This window comes from Vicia villosa, linkage group LG1, assembly GCF_029867415.1.
Source record: "Vicia villosa cultivar HV-30 ecotype Madison, WI linkage group LG1, Vvil1.0, whole genome shotgun sequence".
NCBI lineage: Eukaryota > Viridiplantae > Streptophyta > Magnoliopsida > Fabales > Fabaceae > Vicia > Vicia villosa.
The window spans coordinates 77,939,713-77,963,222 of NC_081180.1; the positions used below are offsets into that span (position 1 = coordinate 77,939,713).

A 23,510-nucleotide genomic window follows, 5' to 3' on the forward strand; every position below is an offset into this window, starting at 1 on the left:
CATGAACTTCTAATATCTAACGCCTGTAGATTGTAGGACCATCATACACCCTCAACGTGAGCCACACCTAATCGCAAGCTAAGTTTTGCAATTTTTTTTATATTTAATTACATAAGTCTTTTTTTTTATTTTATTTTTAATAATATATATGTTTTAATTATTTATTTTTTCTTTTGTATTAATAAAACCTAATATATTATTTTTCATCAAATTTTTCATACAATAATAATAATAATTATTTTATTTATTCATATTAATATTTATATATTTTTTTATATATTATTTAATCTATTCTATTTTAATTTACCTTTAAAATCTTTAAAGAAAAAATCATAATTATTTTATTTAAATTCCAAAAATTCCATAAAATTATTTTTTACACTCGATTTAATTTCCCTATTTCGATTTAATTAATTAGGTCGCAAGACCAATAATTAATTAAATCAATTTGTCATTATAGTAAATTTGAATCCTAATTAGGGTTTACCCTGCACTAAAAATCTTCTTCTTTTGTGCCTTTTCAGGGTTAGCAATATGATTAATCCCGACTACGCGCCTGATCCAAAATACGAAGGGTTAACCTTAAAGACACCCTATCAACCATATCAGATCAAATCAGAGCTAAGTACCCTCACTTTTTTAACTATTATTTTTATATTTATTTATTCTTTATTCTTAGGGTTAATCCCTTTGCCCTCGAATCTGATAATACACTCACGCCTTATTTGTTTCTTTGCTCATTCCTAATGGTCAGAGTCGATGCTTCTGGCAAACCTTTGCCCTCAACCCTGTCAGGCAAATGCCAAGCTAAGTACCTTCTCCCTATTCTATTTTTAATTTATTATCCTATTTTCTTTTGTAGTTAATGAGGTTTGCCCTCGAATTTGATAATGCACTCACTATATGTTTTTTGTCTTGTCTTTTTCCTTTTCAGGGTTTGTCGATCGCCAAAGCTACAAGTTTGGTAACCCTAAACCTTGTTTTCCTGTTTTATTATTACTTATGTCAAACCCTGATTAAGGGATCCGCTGGTTACAATTTCCCGCCCCCATATTTTGTTATATTTGCGTGGTTAGTAAAATAGGGAGTGACAACCATGAATTGAATTTAGAATCGCTAATTTACAAGATAATATAATTGAATATAATCACGTGATTGGTGCACACACGCACGCTTTTGGGTAACCTCTCTATTGCCTTGTTGCCTTGTTGCCTGTTGCCTTTGTATTTTTGCAGAATAAGCCGTGTCCCTCGAATATGAGGATACCTCAGCCATGCTGCCTCGATAGTTAAAAGGTCATACGACCCTAAATGATGCTGCCTTCGATACACAATTATGACCTCGACCCTCAGATGTTGCCTACGGAAAATGGCTGAGGTATCTTCTGGTTGCCTAACGGAAAAATGGCTTATTCTGATCCTTGCCTTAGACTACCTGCCCTTCTATGGCATGGGACAGTCTTATGGCAAAGGATGCTTCGATGACCCTTCAACCTCCAAACGAAAGGCTTCCTGCCCTCTTATGGCAAGGATAGACCCTTTCATTCTGAAAGCTAAAAAGAGACCTATCATCTGAGTTTAAGGTAATTGCCCCTAATTGCCTTGCAATGCTCAAACTTTCATTATATTCTTTCTCATAATTTTTCAAAAGGGGTACGCTCATTTACGAGCTAAAGTCCCTATCTCTTTCATCTACATTTTCTAAACAAACGAGCAAGCAAAGCAATTAAGAGCCCATGGAAAACCATGGATGCAAAGGGTGCCTTACACCTTCCCTTTGCATAAATTACCCCCCGAACTTAGATTTCTTAAAAGGTTTTTTTCTGTTTCTTTTTGCCTTTCCGAATATTGTTTGGATAAAATAAAAGTCGGTGGCGACTCTTGCTTACCGCGACATTCCGATCGATAAAAAGTCAGTTCACCGTATTACAATGTCTATGGGACCAAAAGAAAGTTTCAAAGGATATGCACAAAAGTGGAGAGATATGGCTGGAAGGGTTCAACCACCCTTATCTGATCGCGAACTAGTCGACATGTTCATGGGCACTTTAACTGGCCCTTTCTATAGCCATTTGCTGGGAAGCTCATCATCAGGTTTCACTGACCTGATACTGACCGGAGAACGTGTCGAAAGTGGCATTCAAAATGGAAAAATTCAAATAGGTTCCTCCTCTGGTACTACAAAAAGGCCCATCAGCGGGAGAAATGAGGTCAATGCAACACAAATTCAGAAAAGTCGCAAAAGTGAGCAGCATCAATCTGTAGGGGCAGTTCTGATCTCCACATCTGCACCTCAAAAAGATCAACAGCTAAAATATACGCATCGACCAGATGCACCACGAAGAAATTTCACCAGAATCAACATGCCAATCTCTCAGGCATTGCAGCACTTGCTAAAAGCAGATCTGATCACATTAAAAGGTCCTCCAAAGAATGTCAACACTTCCTCTCCGAATTATCGCCCTGATGCGACATGTGCCTATCACTCAAACTGTCCAGGACATGACGCAGATCACTGCTGGGCCTTGAAAAATAAAATACAAGATATGATAGATGCTGGGGAAATTGAGTTCGATCCTCCAGAAACTCCAAATGTCATCACTGCACCTATGCCAAAGCATGACAAAACTGTCAACGCTATCCTGGACACTGTTTACATCTAGGATGTGAACGAATTATCAACTCCACTCTGCGAAGTCAAAGGAAAGCTAATCCGAGCTGGTTACTTTCCAGGGTGTGACCCCGACTGCTTTTACTGCTCCTGCCTGCCCAATGGTTGTGAAAATCTGAGGATGGGAATTCAAAAGTGGATGGATCGCCGTATCATTATGTTTGAAAGGCTCCCTTCTATGGACATGCTGTGCGAAGTCTTTGCAAACAGGATGAGAATAGAGGATGCCTCAGTGATCTCCAGCTTACCATTCAAAATCTCTGCCAAGGCTCCATTCAAAATTTCTGCTACACTCAAAGTGGCATCAGTAGTCATTGCTAGTCCAACTCCATTTCCATACTCCTCAGACAAAGCTGTCCCATGGGGATACGACACTAATGTTTACGTTCATGGAGTTAAGCAGGGTACCTCGACTGAAGAGGCCGCAAAGTTAACTACTCCAACTGTGGGTAATATTGTGGGTACCAGCAAGATCACGAGAAGTGGAAGAATCTTTTCACCAGAAATTTCTCCAAATGTTGCTGCTGGTCCAGTCCGAGTCCCAGTTCCTAATCAAGATAACAGCGCTCGAGGCAAAGAGCCACAAGTTGAACAAGTTCAAACCCCGGTGGAGATCACTGCTGAGGATCCATCAAAGCAAGAAATGGAGGAAATATTGAAAATCATCTGCAAGAGTGATTACAATATTGTTGAGCAACTGGGGCACACCGCTTCAAAAATCTCAATGCTATCCCTGCTAAAATATTCAGAAGCCCATGCCAAAGCTCTGATGAAGTTCCTTAAAGCTGCGCATGTGCCTCAAGAGATCTCAGTCGACCAATTCGAGAATTGTGTTGCCAATCTAACCATGAGCAATGGTCTCGGTTTCTCTGATGTGGATCTGACCCCTGCTGGAAAAAATCACAACAAAGCCCTACATATCTCCATTGAATGTAATGGCACCACTCTATCTCATGTGCTAGTAGATAACGGTTCTTCTTTGAACGTGTTACCGAAAACAGTACTAGAAAAGCTTGACTTCGAAGGAATTGTGTTACAACCAAGTGATGTTGTGGTAAGAGCCTTTGACGGGTCAACAAGAACGGTATACGAAAAAGTGAATCTCCCAATCAGAGTGGGTTCTCAAATCTTCGATTCTATCTTTTACGTAATGGAAATTCACCCAGCCTACTCCTGTTTACTTGGACGCCCTTGGATACATGGGGCAAACGCTGTAACTTCTACCCTGCATCAGAAGTTAAAATATCCAGTAAAAGGAAAGATTGTCACAGTCTATGGCGAAGAGGAATATGTGGTTAGTCACCTAAGCAATTCCAAATATGTTGAGTTGGAGGACGAATTCATCGAAACTCCATGCCAATCATTTGAGGTGGTCTCCCCAGATGTCTCTACCACCAAGCATATTCCTGCTACTCCAACTACAACTATGGCTTCTCTCAAAGATGCCAAAGCCATGATTGAACAGGGTGATTGCACAGTATGGGGACAACTTCCCGATATACCCTACAAGTCTGACAAGCTAGGCCTGGGCTATGATAGTGAAGATCAAAAGAATGATCAAGGTCCTCGTTCTGGAGGATTAATGTCACACTTCGTCAGCCAAGAAGTAAACGCTATTGAAGATGAAGGAGTGTTCTTGAACCATATCATTCAGCCATATCCAGATGAGATTCCACCCATTTCCATGGAAATGTGGGATGCTGTGGGAGAACCAAATGGCGGGTATAATTATCAGTATACCACACCTCAGAATTCTTATATTGCTATGGAAGACATTACCCCGACTGGATGGGGTGATCAAATTGGAAATGACGAAAGTTTCACAAGTCCCGTCACTGAGCAATATCAAAATCCACCCAAAGAAGTATGGGACACGCTAGGAGAACCCAGCGACAAATATGACTATATGGTGAAATACTCCGCTCCTCCGAGCTCACAAATTGCTATGGAGGACATTGTCCCAACTGGATGGGATGAACAGTACGATGACAATTTCGCTCTTGAAAAAGCCAGGGAAATACCAAATAACGAGGGTTGCTTTCTGTCAGCATACTCTCCTCATCAGGATGCACAAGTCTCTATTCAAAACATCATCCCGACTGCATGGGACGGCCTTATCGAGCATCTCGCTCAGCCAACAGAGATATCTCAGCCTGGGCTCTCATATCCAGCAGAGTATATCCCTTATCCCGAAGGATCACCGGCTCATTTTCCCACTAATGAAATCAATGCTGTGGAAGATGAAGAAGACAACTGCAACTGGAACAGCTGGATACTCCCTGCTCACAACAGTGGATTGAACAACTGGAAAGCTGAGGATGTGATCTCCTTTGACCAGGAGTAAATGCCATTTCCTGTTCTCTTTGTGTATATTGTGCAAAGATAAAAATGGTTCCTGAACAATCGAACCATGAGCTTGAAAGCCGTGTGCCTTAGCACACTGGTCCTTCTATAAGGGCTTATCATATCATGATCATGTGCATTCAATAAAATCATGGGACGCTTGCATATTTAAATTTTGTGATCCTTTTTCTTTCTTTCTTCGCTTTCAAATAGCTATGTTTTTTCTTCACACACACTCACATAACTAACATGCAGATTCACATACACTCTGGATCCAGTCAACAACGATTCTGCTATTGCCCGTCATGACTTTGAAAGTCCGATCTACCAAACTGAGGACGAAAGTGAGGAAGATTGTGAAGTGCCAAGAGAACTTGCAAGGCTGCTAGAACAAGAAGACAAGGCCATACAGCCTCACGAGGAGCCAATTGAGGTCATCAACTTGGGCAGCAACGAAGAAAAGAAAGAAGTCAAAATAGGGGCTGATTTAGAACACAGCATCAAGCAAAGACTGATTCAAATGCTGCGAGACTACGTCGAGATATTCGCCTGGTCCTATGAGGATATGCCAGGCCTTGACACGGACACTGTAGTTCATCGCCTGCCAATCAAAGAAGGTAGCACTCCAGTCAAACACAAACTACGAAGGAGCAGGCCTGATATGTCAAAAAAGATCAAAGACGAGGTTGAAAAACAGTTCAATGCCGGATTCCTAAAAGTTGTAAGTTATCCTCCTTGGATAGCTAACATCGTGCCTGTACCTAAAAAAGACGGGAAAGTTAGAATGTGCGTGGACTACAGAGATCTGAACCGGGCAAGCCCCAAAGATGATTTCCCTTTACCACATATCGATGTACTGGTTGACAATACCGCACAATGCAAGGTATTCTCCTTTATGGACGGATTCTCAGGGTACAATCAAATCAAGATGGCACCCGAAGACATGGAAAAAACAACCTTCACAACACCCTGGGGAACCTTTTGTTACAAAGTAATGCCCTTTGGTCTGAAAAACGCAGGAGCAACCTATCAACGTGCAATGGTAGCGCTATTTCATGATATGATTCATCAAGAAATAGAGGTGTATGTCGATGACATGATTGCAAAATCCAACACCGAGGAAGAACATCTGGGTCATTTACACAAGTTGTTTGACAGACTCAAGAAATACAAGTTGCGATTGAACCCAAATAAGTGTACCTTTGGAGTAAGATCCGGCAAACTCTTAGGTTTCATCGTCAGCAGCAAAGGTATTGAGGTTGATCCCGCCAAGTTTAAAGCCATTCAAGAAATGCCTATACCTCGTACCGAGAAACAAGTCAGAGGATTCTTGGGACGTCTAAATTACATCGCCCGATTTATTGCCCACATGACTACTACTTGTGTGCCGATCTTCAAACTGTTGAAGAAAGATCAAGTGGAAAGGTGGAATGACAAATGCCAGTTAGCCTTTGACAAAATCAAAGAATATCTCCAAAAACCTCCAATCTTGTTGCCACCTGTGGAAGGCAGACCTCTGATAATGTACCTAACTGTGTTAGAAGACTCAATGGGGTGTGTACTAGGACAACATGACGAATCCGGCCGAAAGGAGCACGCAATCTACTATCTTAGCAAAAAGTTTGCCGATTGTGAAACAAGATACTCACTACTCGAAAAAACTTGTTGTGCCTTAGCTTGGGCGGCTCGCCGACTAAGACAGTACATGCTAAATCACACCACTTTCCTAATCTCCAAGATGGATCCCATCAAGTACGTGTTCGAAAAACCTGCTCTCTCTGGAAGAATAGCGAGATGGCAAATGATCTTAACAGAATATGACATTCAATACACTTCACAAAAAGCAATCAAAGGAAGTGTGGTAGCTGATCATCTGGCTCATCAAGCAGTAGATGATTATCAAGCATTGAACTTTGACTTCCCAGACGAAGACATTATGCTAGTCAATGACTACAAACAACCAGGACCAGAAGAAGGACCCGAGCCAGGATCCCGGTGGACTATGGTTTTTGACGGAGCTTCTAATGCACTTGGCAATGGCATCGGAGCTGTGATCATTTCCCCCGCAGGAGGTTATACACCATTCACTGCCAGATTATGCTTCAATTGCACTAACAATATAGCCGAATACGAAGCATGTATTCTGGGTCTTAAAGCTGCAATCGATCTAAGAATCAAATTCCTGGAAGTCTACGGAGACTCGGCCTTGGTAATCTACCAAGTCAAAGGGGAATGGGACACGAAGCACCCAAATCTAATTCCTTACAAAGAATATGTGCTGAGTTTGATTCCTTACTTCGAAGAAATCACTTTCGAACACATCCCACGCGAGGAAAATCAACTAGCTGATGCTTTAGCTACCATGTCATCCATGTTCAAAGTCAGGTGGGACAACGAGGCGCCTATGATCACCATTTACAGGCAAGATGAACCATCCTATTACAATGAAATCAATACCGAGGGAACAGAAGAAAAACCATGGTTCCATGAAGTAAAAAGATATCTCGAAGCTCAGGAGTACCCTGAAGGGGCATCCATTAACGACAGAAAGTTTCTAAGGAGATTTGCTGCCAAATTCTTTCTAAGCAATGGAACCTTATACAAACGCAACCATGACTCGACTTTACTTCGCTGTGTAAACAAGGAGGAAGCGGAACAGATCATGGAAGAAATACACAATGGTGCCTTCGGTACTCATTCCAGTGGACATACAATGGCTAAAAAGATCCTGAGAGCAGGTTATTACTGGTCTACCATGGAAACAGACTGCCATCATCACTCCCGAACATGTCACAAATGCCAGATATACGCTGACAAAGTACATGTACCTCCAGTTCCATTAAGCGTCCTGACGGCTCCTTGGCCTTTTGCAATGTGGGGTATTGATATGATTGGAGAAATCAAACCTACTGCCTCCAACGGACATCGCTTTATCCTGGTCGCTATTGACTACTTCACAAAGTGGGTAGAAGCAGCTTCATTTGCTTCTGTTACCAAGAATGTGGTGGCCCGGTTCATCAAATACAATCTCATTTGTCGGTACGGCATCCCTGAACGGATTATCACGGACAATGGCACAAATCTAAACAACAGAATGATTACTGAACTTTGCACACAGTTCAAGATCAAACATCATAATTCTTCTCCATATCGACCAAAGATGAACGGCGCGGTGGAAGCTGCCAACAAGAACATCAAGAAAATCATACAAAAAATGACAGTAACTTACAAAGACTGGCATGAGATGTTGCCTTTTGCTCTTCATGGTTATCACACATCTGCGCGTACTTCAACAGGGGCAACTCCATTTTCCTTAGTTTATGGTATGGAGGCAGTTCTTCCAATTGAAATTCAGATTCCTTCCCTAAGGATTATGAAAGAAGCCAATCTAGACGAAGACGATTGGATCCAAACACGGTTGGACCAGATAAAATTGATTGATGAGAAAAGGCTCGCAGCTATTTGTCATGGTCAGCTATACCAAAAGCGTATGATCAAAGCCTTCAACAAAAAAGTCAAAAGTCAAGCATACCAAACTGGTGGCTTGGTTGTCAAACGCATCATCTTACCACAAGGTGATCCCAGAGGCAAATGGACTCCCACCTACGAGGGACCATTCATAATCAAGAAAATATTCTCCGGCGGAGCCATGTTGCTTACCACCATGGATGGTGAGGATTTCCCACACCCTGTGAATGTTGACATAGTCAAAAAATATTTCGCTTAAAAAACAGCTCGCTAAGTTGAAAACCTGAAAGGGCAACTTAGGCAAAAAATGAGCGTCTCGGTGGATTGAAAACCCGAAAGGGCGGTCCAGGCAAAAATTAGAGACTAAACAAATACTATCCCGGTAGGCTGAAAACCTGAAAGGGCAGCCTAGGCAAAAGTTAGGGAATGAAGCATACAACTATGTACCGTTCAACTGCCTACTCACCATCAAGATTCAACACCTCAAAGACACCGATCAGTCCAATCACTTTCTTCCAACAAGTGAGGGATGAGATGCTCGAAGACAGATTTGCAATAGCAGAATTGAAACTTGACTGGATCATTTTCACATAGCTATTTATCTTCATAAATATTTTCCAAAGCTTTCTGACAATTTCCTACTTCTAGGATTGTTGTCTCCCTGTGCGAATCAGCCTATCATGGCTCTTTTTCAAAAAATCAATGCAGCTTAGGCTCAAAATCACTATTTTCACTTTTTCTGTTTTGAATACGTAAACGTCCCAATGATAATTTTGAATGAACATGTGCATTTGAATATGATTGATGTTTACCAGGAAAAACAGGAATAGCATTCAGGAAATGTCCCAATTATCTGGACATCATCCCATCAGAAGAAAATCCCCAAGAGAAACATTTCTCAGCAAATTCCTCAAAAAGATTTTCTCTTCAAAAGAAGTCTTATCCCCCAGCAGGGTTGTTCCAGATTGCTATCTTCAGAAGGTGTGATCCCCGCACCCGGACTTGGTCAGATAGTGCATCGGAGGATTATGCATCTTCCTCATTCCCATTTGAAAGGGCATCAGAACTTCCAGCTACCTTTCATTCCCAAGTGATAGTCAAAGATCCTTCAACAGAGTACCATGGTTCTCAAAGAATTTCCCCAGCCGAGGGTACTCAAACAAGACAAAAGATCATCAATCACAATATAGTCATATCCAGATGACTGGCGGAAATTTATTTTCCCAAATAGAAGCTTGACATCATATTCATACATCACACATTCATATTCACCTTCATACATTCATACATTCATACATTCATACATCATACATCATACATCATACATCATGCATCATGCGCATATTCATACACAACATCACATGCATATTTCTCCGGGAATATCTCACATTTACATACATCATAAACATTGCATATCACTAACTTGATTTTTCAGGTAGACGGATATCTTCAACAAAGATGTTCTCAATCACATGCAGTGTTCACCTGAATTCCATGAACGGTTCTCTCAGATATAATCAAGCCAAAGATTCATTCTGATCACTTATCAACTCAAAAACAGACATCACAGATCTAAGTCGATACCTCAGACGGTTCCAAAACGATCTAACATTGCAGATCTAAAGTTGATACCTCAGACGGTTCCAGAACGATCTAACATTGCAGATCTAAGTTGATACCTCAGACGGTTCCAGAACGATCTAGCATCACAGATCTAAGTTGATACCTCAGACGGTTCCAGAACGATCTAACATTACAGATCTAAGTTGATACCTCAGACGGTTCCAGAACGATCTAACATTGCAGATCTAAAGTTGATACCTCAGACGGTTCCAGAACGATCTAACATTGCAGATCTAAAGTTGATACCTCAGACGGTTCCAGAACGATCTAACATTGCAGATCTAAAGTTGATACCTCAGACGGTTCAAGAACGATCTAACATTGCAGATCTAAAGTCGATACCTCAGACGGTTCCAGAACGATCTAGCATCACAGATCTAAAGTTGATACCTCAGACGGTTCAAGAACGATCTAACATCAAAGATCTAAAGCTGATACCTCAGACGGTTCCACAATGATCAAAATCTAAAGCGCAAAAAACTTTGGACAAGTTCCGTAGCAATCATCCTCCTAAACTTAAAGCGGTAACCTTGGACGGTTCTGAAACAGTCAACACAAAGACTTTCAAATCCTTCATCAAGATATAATCAATGGATTCATTCTGATGAACAAACCATCAACACGTTTACCAGGTGGCATCTGAAAGCCCATCTCAGGTAATGTTTCAATCTGCCAACAACGTTTCGCAGACGACATTCAAATGCAACTTCCAACATCTCTTCTGATCAAGGTAAGTGCAAATTTTCAGGGCATCTAAATATTCAATCATCTTCTACCTTCAGATTTCAGACAATCTCTTCAGGTTTAAGAAGATTGAATAGGGGCAACTGTTATACCCCAAAATTTGCCCGCATCTTTTTTCAAGAAAACTCCAATCTGGAAATTAAGAGTCTCATATAATCATGGATTTTTATTTCAACAAATATCCTGACATATGAAATACTTAGTTTTTAGAATTTTTCTTATACAGTAATTTGGCTTGCAGTTGAATTTATTCTTACGCAAACGCCAAATACTGTTTATTACTTCACACATGCTATTTATTTATTTACAGATAAATAGTACTGACACAATTGGTACAGAGTTAAATCTTTTTGCAGGCGCCGAATCAGGAAACTCAGACTGTACTGGTAATAAGTATTATTATTATTATCTTTTGTTTCCCACTAATTTTTGTATTATATTCCATTATTTTCAAAAATCTTTTCAAATCTCTTTTCCAAAAAATCAAATCCTAACTTTATTCTCTACATCTCTCTTTTTCCCAACACTATCATACACTTTCTTTCAAATCTTACTTCCACTCAAATTTTCCTTTTGTACGGAATCACATCATTCCCCAACGTCTCTATCCTTCTTTCCATTCTATAAATACCTCTCATTTTCTCTTAAAAATCTCACATCAAATTCTAATTCATCTCTCAAATTTCTACTTCATAATCCTTCCTTTCTTCTTCCCCGACAAAATGGCAAAGCGGTGGGAAACGTGTTTTCTTATGGTCATCACCATTGCTACGGTGATCATGTCTTTCTTCTGTCTACATAGCCCGGAACACTGTGGACCTGGGATGCTTATGCTCCCAATCATCTACATGTTACTATTTGTAGCATGGGTTATCAATCGTCATTCTTAAAATTTGCCGTATTTCTTATTTCTTAAATGTACCGTTTATTCGTCGTACTGTTCAATATAGTATGTAATATTTGTACTGTCAGTATTAAATGTTGTACTATTTGTCATAATATTGCTTAATTACTCAGATAATATTTTGTGTGTTTTCTGCCAGTCAAATATTCATTTTTCTGTGCATTAAATGATTTTCAGGGTTATTATCGGTAATTTTGCTCGCGTACAGTAAATATTAGTTATTTATTATGTCTGTTTTTTTAACAAGTCATGTAAATAAACTTTCATTTTTCACATAAAACAAAAACAACAAAAGAAAATTAACTTTGACTGTTGATTTTTCACTCTAACTGCTACGTCAATACCTGAACAGTCAGTTGACAGCCAAACTGCTGGCAGTACAATTCTCAGTGTTTTGTACCATCAATCAAATCAATCTTTCACAATTCAAAATTCCAAGATTTTTTGTTCTAGAAGTCTTCTGAATATCACGCGATTAGCAGAGACTCAACACTGCACAAAAATCAGGTACGCTTAACTGTCTCCTACACAAACAGTCCCTGACTAGGGTTTTCTTGTTTTTACAGGAGAAACAAGCTTTTGAGACCTCAAATGGATTTCATGCACATCCATATATCTCAAAGTACCATCATACAAGTTTTCAAATTTCAATTCACTCAGACGCACCGTCAGCAGCTCAAATAGTCAACAGACGACCCGTTTGACCAAAAAAGTCAACAGACAGTCAAAAATGAAATTTTTTGTCAAAGTCCATATTTTGTCAAAGGATTCATCATTTGATCATTGGATGATCATAATTCATCAAGGAAAGATCAAAAATCAACAAAACCCTAAGATTCAAAATTAGGGTTTTTGCCTGAAAAGTCAACTCAACTTTGACTGGTCATAACTCTCTCATCCTTCATCCAAAAAATTCAAACCAAAGCTCATTTTGAAGGAAATTCAATTATCTTTCAAATGAAATTGATCCCATGGTCATTGCATTCACCATTTGAAAAATATGACCAAAGACATTACAGGTCATTTTCAAATTCAACAAAAAGACACTTTTTTCAAAAGGACACACAAGGAGCATCAAAAATCATTTTGACATGAGACCAAAGGCATTGGTTAGAGGACTCTTTGAGGTTTCCAAAAAGTGCAAGATCTCCTTAATATGACCGAAATTGAGGGATTTACACCTTGTTGAAGTTGGCTAAATTTTGGGAAAATGCATGAAATCAACATTGCTCAAAAATGTATTTTTTCCAAATGGGGCCAAGTTTTCATGGTTCAAACATCATTTCCATAATATTATGGGCCTCCCACGACCAAGACAAGGCCCACACCTTTTTTTATCCATTTTTTTCTTAATTTTATCTTATTTTAAGATTAAATTAAAAGGAAAATGAATGGATAATGGGTAGCTTACAATCCAAGCATGACTCACCCAAGGAATCTCTGATTTTCTGCAGAGAATTGAAGAGCAAGGCAAGAGCATTGAAGAGAAGAAGACTTGGTCAATAATTCAAAGGTTTTTAATATAAAAAAATCAAGAATTCCACAAAGGCAACTAGATGCTTCTTGGCTTCAATTCTAAGCACAACATAGTCTATATAAAGGCTATAACACTTCACAATCAAAAGAGACAGAAATCAGAGCCATTCTTATGCTTGTACCATGCTTGTAACCACTTAAACTTTTCAAAGAAATTTCAAATTCGAATTTTTAGTTTAATACATTTTCAATATAAACTAAACACTTAAACACCTTCCTCAAGCATTACTGAACATATCTCAATCATTTCCAAGTCCTGAAACCTCATAAATCGAGCTACCTAGGCCACGGTTTGTTCAAACTAAAACTAACTTATATCTCATAATCCATGCATGTTTAGCAAGATGTAGACATATATTTGTGTTTGGTTTGAGGTCCTAATCGTTTCTGGAAACTTAATTGAAGTTTGGACGCCTATACGAAGGATCACCATTTTAGGGTTCGAACCTTTAAATTTGGGGTTTTACGATCCATGCAAAATTATGAACTCTAAGTAGTACCTTCAAACTCGCATGAACAAGACGAATTGAACCATGGCATCGCGCCAAATTTATATTAATGTTTGCTTGCATTCGTTATTTTCAACAGGTGTAAAAGGTTGGAGTTTTTACACCACCTGCAATTGAAAGGTGTAAAAGACCCATCCTGAGGAAGAAGATGATGCGTGGCGTCCTCTGATTGGCTGGAGGGCGCGCGCGTGTTTTTTAAACTGATCTTGGATTCAGTGTTTTGCAGGTGTACCACGTGCGATGGTCCCCCACTTTAATCACCTTCTGATCCACTTGCCAGCTCATCCAACGTTCCAGAACACTCATCCTTACCATGTTCCCTCATGAATTTCCACATCTGATCAGTATCCTTTTATTTTCTATTTTATTTTAATTTCTTTGCAAAAATTAATTAAAAATAGTTTTAAAAATCCAAAAAATACACAAAAAATATTTTTAGACTTCTAAAATAATATATTATTTTCTGAAATAAAAATATTTTATTTTTCTTCAAAATTTCAATATTTTGCATAATTAATTAGTATATATTTATATATTTGCTTTTTAATTATTCTAACCAATCAAAAATCATAAAAAAAATTGTTCTTTATATAAAATATTGTTTATATATTATAAACTAATTTTGTACATATTTTGAATAATTTTCTCTTTGAGTTTTAATTATTTGTATAATTATTTGTATAATTATGTATTAATTAGCTTAATCAATTTCAAATCAATTTCAAAAATTCCAAAAAAATTAGTTTTGTTTTAAAATTAATTGACAAATATTTTGTACATATTTTAAACTTAATTTCTAGGTTTAAATATATTTTCATCTTTTTTTCTTCATTTTAATTTAATTAATCATGCATTAATTATAATTAAAATCAATCATAAAAAATCCAAAAATATGCCTTTTATTTTTCCTGCAATTTAAAATTCCTAGATAAATGTATAGGATGTCAAATTCATGTAAATAGGCTAGTTTACATTTCCTGCACAATCGATGTAATAGCGTAGATTTACTTTCCGCACTTTACATTTCCGCATTTTAATTTCCAGCAAATATAAACTGCGTGTATGTCAAAGATAAAATTGAACCGTTAAATCACTAACTCCAAAAGATAAAATATCTGAATTCAAACACAAATCACACTTGCACCTTTTAAGGTAATCCCTTCTCATTCTTTTCAAAATCAAAGTCAAAATTCTACTGTTTCGAGTACAAAATCGAACCTTTTGTTTGTATCCGGTGAAATGATAGATTTTTAAAGGAAATAAGGATAAAGACCTTACAACTCAGGCTAGACCTCCTAGTTTGCTTGCTCAAATCAAAACAAACAAAATTCTCATACACTGTTGTTTTTCAAAACAAAACTTTCCAAAAAGACAATACTTTGTATACATCCAAACACGGATCATTACAAAGTTAACGTTCTTTTCAAAACATCTTTCGAAAGATAAACAAACATTTTTGTATACATCCGCACAAGGATCATTACAAATTCAATTTACAAAGGTATTTGAAACCACATATGAGCGTTCTAAAGCAATTGAAAAGTAATAGAAAAACAAGTGAGCTAAGCAAACTTAAGAGCCCATGGATAACCATGGATACAAAGGGTGCTAACACCTTCCCTTTGTATAACCTACCCCCTTACCCAGAATTTCTTAAAGGTCTTTTTTCTGTTTCTTTTATAAACCTTTCCTTAATTGGATAAAATAAAAGGTCGGTGGCGACTCTGTGAATTTTCAAAAAAATGCGAAAGCATAAGCGATAAAAAAGAGTCAGTTCACGTATCTCTCACGCCCAGAGGTATGGCCCGAAAAAAACGGAGGTCCACAGGTCTCCTGCTGACTCTGTAGACGAATATGTTCGAATCGGTGAAAGAACTTCAATTGAGTGCTTACAAAGATTCGTTCAGGGCGTGAATACTGTATTTGGGGCTGAGTATTTGAGAAAGCCTAACAACACTGATGTTGAACATCTTTTACAAATGGGAGAGTCATGTGGCTTTCCAAGTATGTTGGGTTCCATTGATTGTATGCATTGAGAATGGAAAAATTGTCCCGTTGCATGGAAAGGACAGTATTGTCGAGGTGATCATGGTAAGCCCACAATCATGCTTGAAGCAGTGGCATCACAAGACTTATGAATTTGGCATGTGTTTTTTGGTATTGCAGGTTCAAACAATGACATTAATGTGTTAAACCAATCCAACGTGTTTAACGATATTTTGGAAGGACATGCTCCCAATGTGCAATATACAATTAATGGGACATCATATAATATGGGGTATTATTTAGCAGATGGTATATATCCTGAGTGGGCTACATTTGTCAAGACCATTCCAATGCCACAGGGAGAAAAGAAAAAGTTATTTGCTCAACATCAAGAATCAGCTAGAAAAGATGTGGAGCGGGCATTTGTAGTGCTTCAATCTCGATTTGTAATTATACGTGGCCCAGCGCGTGCCTGGCACATGGAGACCCTCAAATATACCATATATGCCTGCACCATATTGCACAACATGATCGTGGAAGACGAACGACATACATATGGAGGTAATTTTGATCACTCTTATGATAATGTGGATAACAACAACTCAACAATTGAAATATTTAGCGGTCCTCATCCGAATCTTGCAACAAGACTAAAAAGAAGAGCAAATATTCGTGAAAAACAAGTTCATCGTCAATTTTAAGGAGATCTAGTCGAGTATGTTTGGGAACGTTTTGGACATGAAGATGACGAAATTTAAGTTTGATTAATTATGTGATATTATTTATTTTTATTGTTTTTAATTATATGTCATGTATTTGAGATTAATTTTAATTATCATTTTAAATTATAAGTTAAATTTGAATTTTATTTATTTTATATCAATTTTATGTTAAATAATTAAAATGATTATTTTAAATAATATAAAATTTAATATGAATAAAATATTCATTTATAAAGTAAAATTGTGGGACCCAATATGAGTTCTTCAGAGTTGCACCATTGGAGTGAAAAAATTAATTGAGTTGCTTCAAGCTGACGTGGCTTAATAGGTCCCACAAAGAACCCAAAAATGGGTTCATGGTTGGAGATGCTTTTAGAGAAGAGTTAATGCAAAAGACGTTGTATTACAATTATAAAAAATAAATGACAAAATATAAAAATTACACAAGTTTTTAGTAACATTAAAAAATAGGATAAACGATGATCATTCATAACTTTTAACCAATGTTTTAAAAATCAATTCGATCATCAAACTGATGAGGGTACTGAGTTATTGATTTATTGGTCGAACTACGGAGTCATTGGTTGAATCGCATGATAAAACAAGATTAAACCAAATAATTTGGTTGAATAAATAATTCTCTTTAACAAAATTAGGGTTAAATATGTTTTTGGTCCCTATAAATAACCCAAAATCTTGTTTTAGTCCCTATAACATTTTCGTTCAAAGAATGATCCTCATAAAGTTTTCCGTCTCCAATTTCGGTCTCTGCAGTCAACTTTCATTAACGGAAGCTGACGTGGCATGCCACGTGGAAGACAGCTTGGCAAAAATTTTAAAACGCATTGGATTGAGGGGGTTTTAAACCTCCTCTAAATAAACCCAGAAAATTTTAGAAACAAAGTTCTCACAAATATTTCATCAAACACCTTAGATGCACCATTTAAAATTACAAATTCATTAATAAATTCCATTAAAGCCTTCACAAATTCAAACCTGTAAACAATACAAACCGAACCAATTCCATAGGACCAATAAAAGAACAAACTTTTAGATGAATGAATATCTCAAAACAGCGCAAAATATATATAACACAAAATAAAATTGCATGTTTCCTAAACATTTTTCTAATATTGAACATCTCTAACCAATCATCCTCATTCTGCCAGTTCAATCTCTACATGGTATAAACAGGAAATAAATTTCGGAGTAAAAATACATTGATTTTTTACAACATACTCAAGCAGAACAACATCCACCTTTCTTCACAGCTGATACATCATCGCGAGAACCAACATTAATCGTCTGTCCTTTAGGTAAAGCAGCCGGATCATCACAAATCTCAAGGGCCTTTTTGCTTACAACGCGGTATATCTGTGTCAACACTTCTGTGAAGGCACTTTCAACGTTCAAGGACTCAAAGGCAGATGTCTCCATAAAAAATGTATGCTCCTGTTCAGCAAAAGCTGTAGAATCTTTTGTCGAAACTGCTCTTAAATGACGCAGGTCTGCTTTGTTGCCTACAAGCATCACGACAATGTTGTCATCAGTGTGATCTCTCAGCTGTTTTAGCCATCTCTCCACATTTTCAAATGTTACGTGGCGGGTAACATCATAGACTAATAAAGCGCCAACAGCTCCACGATAATAAGCACTTGTAATTGCTCGGTACCTTTAGTAATGAAATGCAAAATGAGATAAATTATATCATGAAAAATTGATAAAAATTCAGTATGGTCAATAGTAATGCGTGATCTAGAAACAGTCTTATTAAATTGTATTCACATTATTCTTTTCTTTCCATAGGAATTGGTTCGGTTTGTATTGTTTACAGGTTTGAATTTGTGAAGGCAAATGGAATTTGTTAATGAATTTGTAATTTTAAATGGTGCATCTAAGGTGTTTGATGAAATGTCTGTGAGAACTTTGTTTCTAAAATTTTATGGGTTTATTTAGAGGAGGTTTAAAACCCCCTCAATCTAATGCGTTTTAAAATTTTTGCCAAGCTGTCTTCCACGTGGCATGCCACATGAGTTTCCGTTAATGAAAGTTGACGGTAGGGACCAAAATTGGAGACGGAAAACTTTATGAGGATCATTCTTTGAACGAAAATGTTATAAGGACTACAACAAGATTTTGGGTTATTTATAGGGACTAAAAACATATTTAACCCACAAAATTATATAGTTATTAAATCGGTCGAATCAGATAACTCTGTCTCTAAAAAAAATCATGACACTTACAAAATTTCAAAATTTCAGAAGTTCATTCCTTAAATTTAAATTTGAAACATAATCATCACACACAACAAAATAGTAGAAAATACAAATCTAAACGAATTTTGATCAAAATTTAATTACAACATAAAGTAAATAACAAAATAGCTTAGTGTCTAATAAATTTAATTTTAAGGATGTAAATTTGTTTTAAATACATTTTGAATAAAGTCTATTTATATTTTAATTTTATTGCATCATGCTGTCTTAAAAAAATATAAGTAAACATTTAGCTCGTTGGTTTTTCAAAACTGCTGGTTTACTTGTTATATCGATTTTAACTTGTTTTAGCCGAATTCGATTGGTTCAATAGTTTACCCATCCAACAATCAAATTAAATGGGTGACTGTGACCACCCCAGTTCACGGTTCAACTAGCCTATCGGATCCAGTTTTTAAACCTGCTTTTAACGACTTACTCCGGTAACAATATCCATCTTTTTTTAGTTATGAAATGTTGGTCATGGAAGTTGTGACGACTCAGGGAGGTGAAAAAATATCAACACCAAAGTTGACCTCACGAGTGAAATATATTTTAATTATTGGATTTACAACTTTCTTGATTCAAATCAAGATCTTGGTTTACGATTTTTTTACATATATGTCACTGTTTGAAATAGAAAGTTTCAATACGCCACAGTTTGAAAATAATATTCCATTATGCCACGCTTTGTTGTTCACGTTCGGCCAATGCATGGACGAGAGAATGAAGAATTTTTTTTCATGTGTAGGCTCGGCCAATGGATGGCCGAGCGCATGAAAAAGCATTTATTATTTATATTTTTTTTCTTCTGAATTTAAAAGTTTTAATTATTATTAATATATATTTAATATTTAAAAACAAGTGGTTAGGCCTAACTAGTTCTACACATCCAGAACTAGACAACTGGAGCGTAAAAAATAAATGGTGGATGATGTGATAGTGAAAACTATATCAGATGGAGTGACCGGATCTAAAAGAGACTCTTGATATCTTATTAAAGAATGTGGTTAAGTCTTACTCAACTCTACCAAACCCATTTGTAGAATGAAGATTGCCTCCACTTATTATAAGCACATGTCTTAGATTATATATTGCTGAAGACTCTTAAAAAAAATCCTTGGTTTAGAGTATAAGAAATGAAATCGGCAACGAGAAGGTAAGAAAGATGACAATAGTTGCTCTAAATGTCTTCTCTTACAAACTCCCCGGTACCTTCGGAGGCACAGTTTTTAACTTTATTTGTTGAAAAATCTGCTTATAGTAGTATCAATGACGGTACCAGTGGTAGGTTTTCCAGTTCCAAGTCAACAATAATTGCATTTCTTATTTTGACCTTGTCAAATATCATCAATTCAATAAAAAAATGATGGAAAATGACTGTATCAAATAGTCTAATAAACTGTTCATCACCCCTACCATAGAGAATCACACAAACCATTCATCATGTTTTTACTCATATATCAGCTCCTCTTTCTGTCATTCTTCATTAAAATTCAACTCCTTCTAGCATCAGCTAATTGTCCATCTTCAATAAACTGCGGATATCTCGGACAAATCTCATTTCCTTTCACAACCACACAACACCCAAACTGTGGCATGCTAATCATACACGGTTGCGACGACACAGAACCACAGTCCAAAAAAACCATCCAAAACAACAAAACATGGTTCGATATCACCAAAATCGATCCCTACACTATCACAATCAAAGATGACGATCTCCACGACATACTGCTGAAAAAAAGTTGCGACATTCTAAACTACAACTCTAAGTTTACTGTCAACACGCCTTTGGTTTCATCTCGTTTACAGAATTACGTAACTGTTTACGGATGCAACAGCAGCAACACAGTCGATCTTCAACAGTACTATTCTGTTTCTAATTCTACTTCCATCTGTAGAAACGAGAACAACTTTAGTTTGAATGGTGTTTCAGATTCGGATATTAAGAGTAATAAAGCTATTGTAGTTATAACTGATTTTGTTTCTTCGAGTTCGAATCATCTCAGAGGATGTTCGAGGGCTCAGATTCCAACGAGTTTTGAGGTTAAACGTCTTGATCCGGATGGACTTTTTAACTCTTTAAGTGATGAAATTGCTATCAAATTACAAGTTTCTCAGAATTGTTCTACTTGTCATGATCTTGATGGAGGTCAATGCCGTCTTGATGACTACGGCCAGTTTTATTGTCAACAAGGTACTGCTATAGTTTACTGAATTTTTTTATATTATATGCAACAAATTCAATCTATATTTCAATCAATGATATCAGTCGTTTTATTCAATTTAATCATATCAAATTTTATTTGGCAGATAATTCTAAAAAGACCCGTCTTATAGTGGTTGCAGTTGCATCTTCTGCCGGAGTACTTGTAGTTCTAGCAATTTTGGGTTGGTTCTTGAGAAGGCGATTTTTCAACGATAAAAACCCTCCATACCAAATAATTGAGTTGTTTCTTAAAAACCATGGTCACCTTGCAGCTAAGAGATACAGTTATGCAGAGATAAAGAAAGCAACAAATTCATTCAAAAACAAACTCGGTCAAGGAGGATATGGCAGCGTATACAAAGGAAAATTACAAGATGGAAGTCTCGTGGCAGTTAAAGTATTAAGCGAATCCAATGGTAATGGTGAAGAATTCATCAACGAGGTTGCTAGTATTAGTGTCACTTCTCATGTTAACATTGTTAGTTTATTAGGATTCTATCTAGAAGGTTCTAAAAGAGCTTTGATATATGATTACATGCCTAATGGATCACTTGAGAAGTTCATATATGAAGACAAAGATCCATTAAAGCTAAATCTTCAATTGAGTTGCAAAACTATCTACAATATTGCAGTTGGAGTAGCTAGAGGATTAGAGTATTTGCACAAGGGTTGCAATACTAAAATCTTGCATTTTGATATAAAACCTCACAATATACTGTTAGATGATGATTTTTGTCCTAAGGTTTCAGATTTTGGACTTGCAAAAGTATGTCCAAGAAAAGATAGTATTATATCTTTATTGGGCACCAGAGGTACAGCAGGATACATTGCTCCTGAAGTGTTCTCTAGAAATTTCGGTGGTGTATCTCACAAATCTGATGTTTATAGCTATGGAATGATGGTTTTAGAAATGGTTGGGGGGAAACAGAATAACAATGTCGTTGAAGTTGAACGGTCGAGTGAAATTTATTTTCCACACTGGGTTTACAAGCGTCTTGAACTGAATCAAGATCCTAGATTGCGTAGCATTAAAAGTGAATTTGATAAACAAATTGTTCAAAAGATGATTATAGTAAGCTTATGGTGCATCCAAACTGATCCATCACATAGGCCTGCAATGAGTAAAGTGGTTGATATGATGGAAGGTAGCTTGGAATCTTTGCAAATACCACCAAAACCTTGTCTCTTTTCACCTCCCAGGTCTCCCTCAAGATCATCAGATTATAACACTCATAGTACATTTCAGGATTTGTATCATTCAGGTATATAATGTACTATGTTCTTAATATTATTATATTATTATTAATTTAAATGCAGAGTTTATTAATTTTTTTTTCATTTTGGTGCACTGTTTATTTGCAATTGCAGGCTCACTTCAAACCACTGATTCTGAACCTCTAATCATTCTGCCTCAAGAGAGTTCGTGGGAGACCTCCATCCCCAGAAGAGAATGAAACAATATTGTTATCAAATGCAAAACTCGGACAAAAAAAGTATGTTAGTTATAAGATATAAATTAGTTACATTAGTTAGTTGAGCTAGTTAGTTAATTAGTTAGATCAGGTGGTTGTTCTTAGTCAAACTAGTTAGATTAGTTAAGTTGTTTTTATTAGCTATATAAATCTTATACTTCATGTAATTAACAATATCATTATCTCATTATTCAATACATTTTTCTATTCTATTGAAGATGAAGAAGATATTGGAGTTTCTTGATTGGTGACTTGAGAAATTTCTTGAAGAGAAATGTTTATATTGGTGAAGGAATTTTCTAGTGTTAAAAAGATTTGTTAATATCACCAAACATTCTTTATAAAGAAGTTTATCTATTTTATGAATATGGAATTGGATGAACAATATAAAACAATTCGATCACAAGTATTGTGAATGAGTTGCTTTCAAGCACAAAAAAATTACATACTACCTACACAAGTTAATGAAGAACCTAATACCTTAATCAAAAGGAAGAGACTTTTGATCACAGGTCACGAGCAGACAACAACTTAGCCCCTTAGTTCATTACTAGTCGACCGTGGAGGTTCCTTTTGTAGTCCACAATTCCTTTTTCATACTCGGTCTGAGAAATCTTGATGCACAATGCATCTCCTTTGGCCGTGGGAGAAGGAAGTTGTCTGATCTGAGTTTCACCTGATTCATGTAATACTTGTGCAAACAAACAAGGTTGATTCGGAGAAAGCTGTGGCTTCACCGGAGAAGGACGATCATGCACTGCCGTGTCAAATGGCAGATGTGCTGCAGCAGCAAAACCCAAGCTCTAGCAGTGGGTGCGAAAACTGTGTTCGGCTAAACCTAGGTTTTCACATATATGTACAAACAAGGTTTCTATGCAAGCCAATTTTCAGTATGTGATCTGCCGTTGCAAATTTGTTCTTGTTTAAAAGCATTACAGGCTTGTAATATTTTGCTCAGTGAGACATGCTCAAAAACTATTTAAATCCGATTGTGTCCTGCAGATTAGTATGTGCAGAAATATTAAAAAGGTTACTTTAACTTAATCATGCATGGTATGAAAATGAG

At 36.8% G+C, this 23,510-nt stretch overlaps 2 protein-coding genes and 1 pseudogene across 2 annotated transcripts; 2 read left to right on the forward strand and 1 right to left on the reverse strand.

Annotated features, from left to right (window-relative positions):
- LOC131646609 (uncharacterized) overlaps positions 1–16,484 on the forward strand; it is a 50,714-nt pseudogene extending 34,230 nt beyond the window's left edge.
- A 1,255-nt stretch (positions 16,485–17,739) lies between these two features.
- LOC131646619 (ras-related protein RABA1f-like) lies at positions 17,740–20,208 on the reverse strand. The gene is made up of 2 exons (XM_058916617.1): positions 20,180–20,208; positions 17,740–18,177 (listed from the first exon to the last, which is right to left on the reverse strand). Exons 1-2 carry the CDS (start codon positions 20,206–20,208, stop codon positions 17,745–17,747), a joined length of 462 nt encoding a protein of 153 aa, XP_058772600.1. The 3' UTR covers positions 17,740–17,744.
- Positions 19,897–23,426, forward strand: LOC131610138 (LEAF RUST 10 DISEASE-RESISTANCE LOCUS RECEPTOR-LIKE PROTEIN KINASE-like 2.4). The gene is made up of 3 exons (XM_058882017.1): positions 19,897–20,960; positions 21,077–22,234; positions 22,341–23,426. The coding sequence occupies exons 1-3, from the start codon at positions 20,207–20,209 to the stop codon at positions 22,424–22,426; spliced, it is 1,998 nt and encodes a 665-aa protein (XP_058738000.1). The 5' UTR covers positions 19,897–20,206; the 3' UTR covers positions 22,427–23,426.
- The last annotated feature ends 84 nt before the right edge of the window (positions 23,427–23,510 follow it).